At 37.2% G+C, this 1,436-nt stretch overlaps 1 protein-coding gene across 1 annotated transcript in view; it reads left to right on the plus strand.

Annotated features, from left to right (window-relative positions):
- Positions 1-109: 109 nt before the first annotated feature.
- LOC105004919 (chromosome unknown open reading frame, human C6orf10) overlaps positions 110-1,436 on the plus strand; it is a gene marked incomplete at its 5' end in the record, with an annotated part of 8,225 nt that continues 6,898 nt past the window's right edge. The window contains 2 exons of the mRNA XM_010862723.1: positions 110-130; positions 923-937. Of these exons, the coding sequence (XP_010861025.1) occupies positions 110-130; positions 923-937 (36 nt within the window). The remainder of the gene's footprint in view (positions 131-922; positions 938-1,436) is intronic.

Consider the following 1,436-nt stretch of genomic DNA (forward strand, 5'->3'; position numbering starts at 1 on the left):
TTCAAAGAACTTAATTGTTCATGACACAGACTGCAACCAGTGCAGAGGATTGAGGGTTGAAGAAGGGAAACCCAATACCTACTGCTGTGTTTATCTTTGTCTCTTTCAGTGGACAGTTCTGGAAAAGTCAGTAAGTTTGGATCATTTCCTTTCCTTACCCATTTCTGTGTCTAGATACTTTGGGTTTTTGTTACCAGATATTTTTGTATTCCACGTTCTTCTACCTTAGAGTAATCAGTATTTCTTAAATAAGTGATTTTCTCTTACTTTTATTTCCTTTTCTCTATTTTTTCTTTGTCACCAAATATAATGGTCTTATAGTTGGTTCTGACTATTTACTACCAAACATTATTGGCAATGTATATTCCCAGCTAGTCTGTCACAAAAGAGTCTGTTTTCTTCATGCTGAAATCTGGCAATAGATAATTTTTACTAAAAAAAAAAACAAAACAAAACCTAGGATTGACATAATGAGAGATGTCAGAAAAAGATGGTGATTTTGATAACTGACTAATGATACATATTTTTCAAACTGAAGTAAAGTGGGTAAAAATCTGACTTGTAAGAGAATAATGAAAGGTGGGAAATTGTTTGAATTTTGGTAGAATATTACTTACCCACAGATTCAAATCCACTAAATGGCTCTCTAATGTTACTTCTTTATGGAGTAGCATATGGAGTTTTGGCCACCAGGATTCCTGAGTATGAAACAGAGGGTTTTATACTCCCTGGAAGTCCTATTTCTGGATTCACCAACAAAGATAGTGAAGGACAGGGAGGCCCAGCATGCTAACATCCATGGGGTCACAAAAAGTCGGACATGACTTAGGACTGAACAACAACCAACAAAGGGTATCATTGAGAATTGGGTTCTTCTTGAGTTATAAAATTCCCACTGACTTCCTTTGTGTTTCATTTTTAGCACTATCTCCTATGGGTAAGTTCATTATCTATTCACAACTTTGATGTTTTACATTATTTATAGTTATTGTCTGACCTGATTGTTTTTACTCCTCAAATAGTCTTGTGCTTCCAAGGTCATTTTAAGTGTCCCTATTCTCAAAAATTTTCCAACACTTTCAGCAACTATTTTTGGAGAGGTTGCTGTAGAGATCAAGTTTACACAAAAGGGTGTAATAGATTACTAAGTTGTAGGTATTGCTATTCATCAATACCACTGGAAAACACACTGGAGACAAATTTTGCTTTATGTCATATATCAGTACAGTTCAGCTGCTCAGTCGTGTCTGACTATTTGCAACCCCATGGACTGCAGCATGCCAGGCTTCCCAGTCCATCACCAATGCCTGGAGCTTGCTCAAACTCATGTCCGTTGAGTCAGTGATGCCATCCAACTATCTCATCCTCTGTCATCCCCTTCTCCTGATGCCTTCGATCTCTCCCAGCATTAGGGTCTTTTCTAATGAGTCAGCTCT

The sequence above is a fragment of the Bison bison genome, unplaced genomic scaffold (assembly GCF_000754665.1).
Source record: "Bison bison bison isolate TAMUID 2011002044 unplaced genomic scaffold, Bison_UMD1.0 scf7180017858267, whole genome shotgun sequence".
Classification (NCBI taxonomy): domain Eukaryota; kingdom Metazoa; phylum Chordata; class Mammalia; order Artiodactyla; family Bovidae; genus Bison; species Bison bison.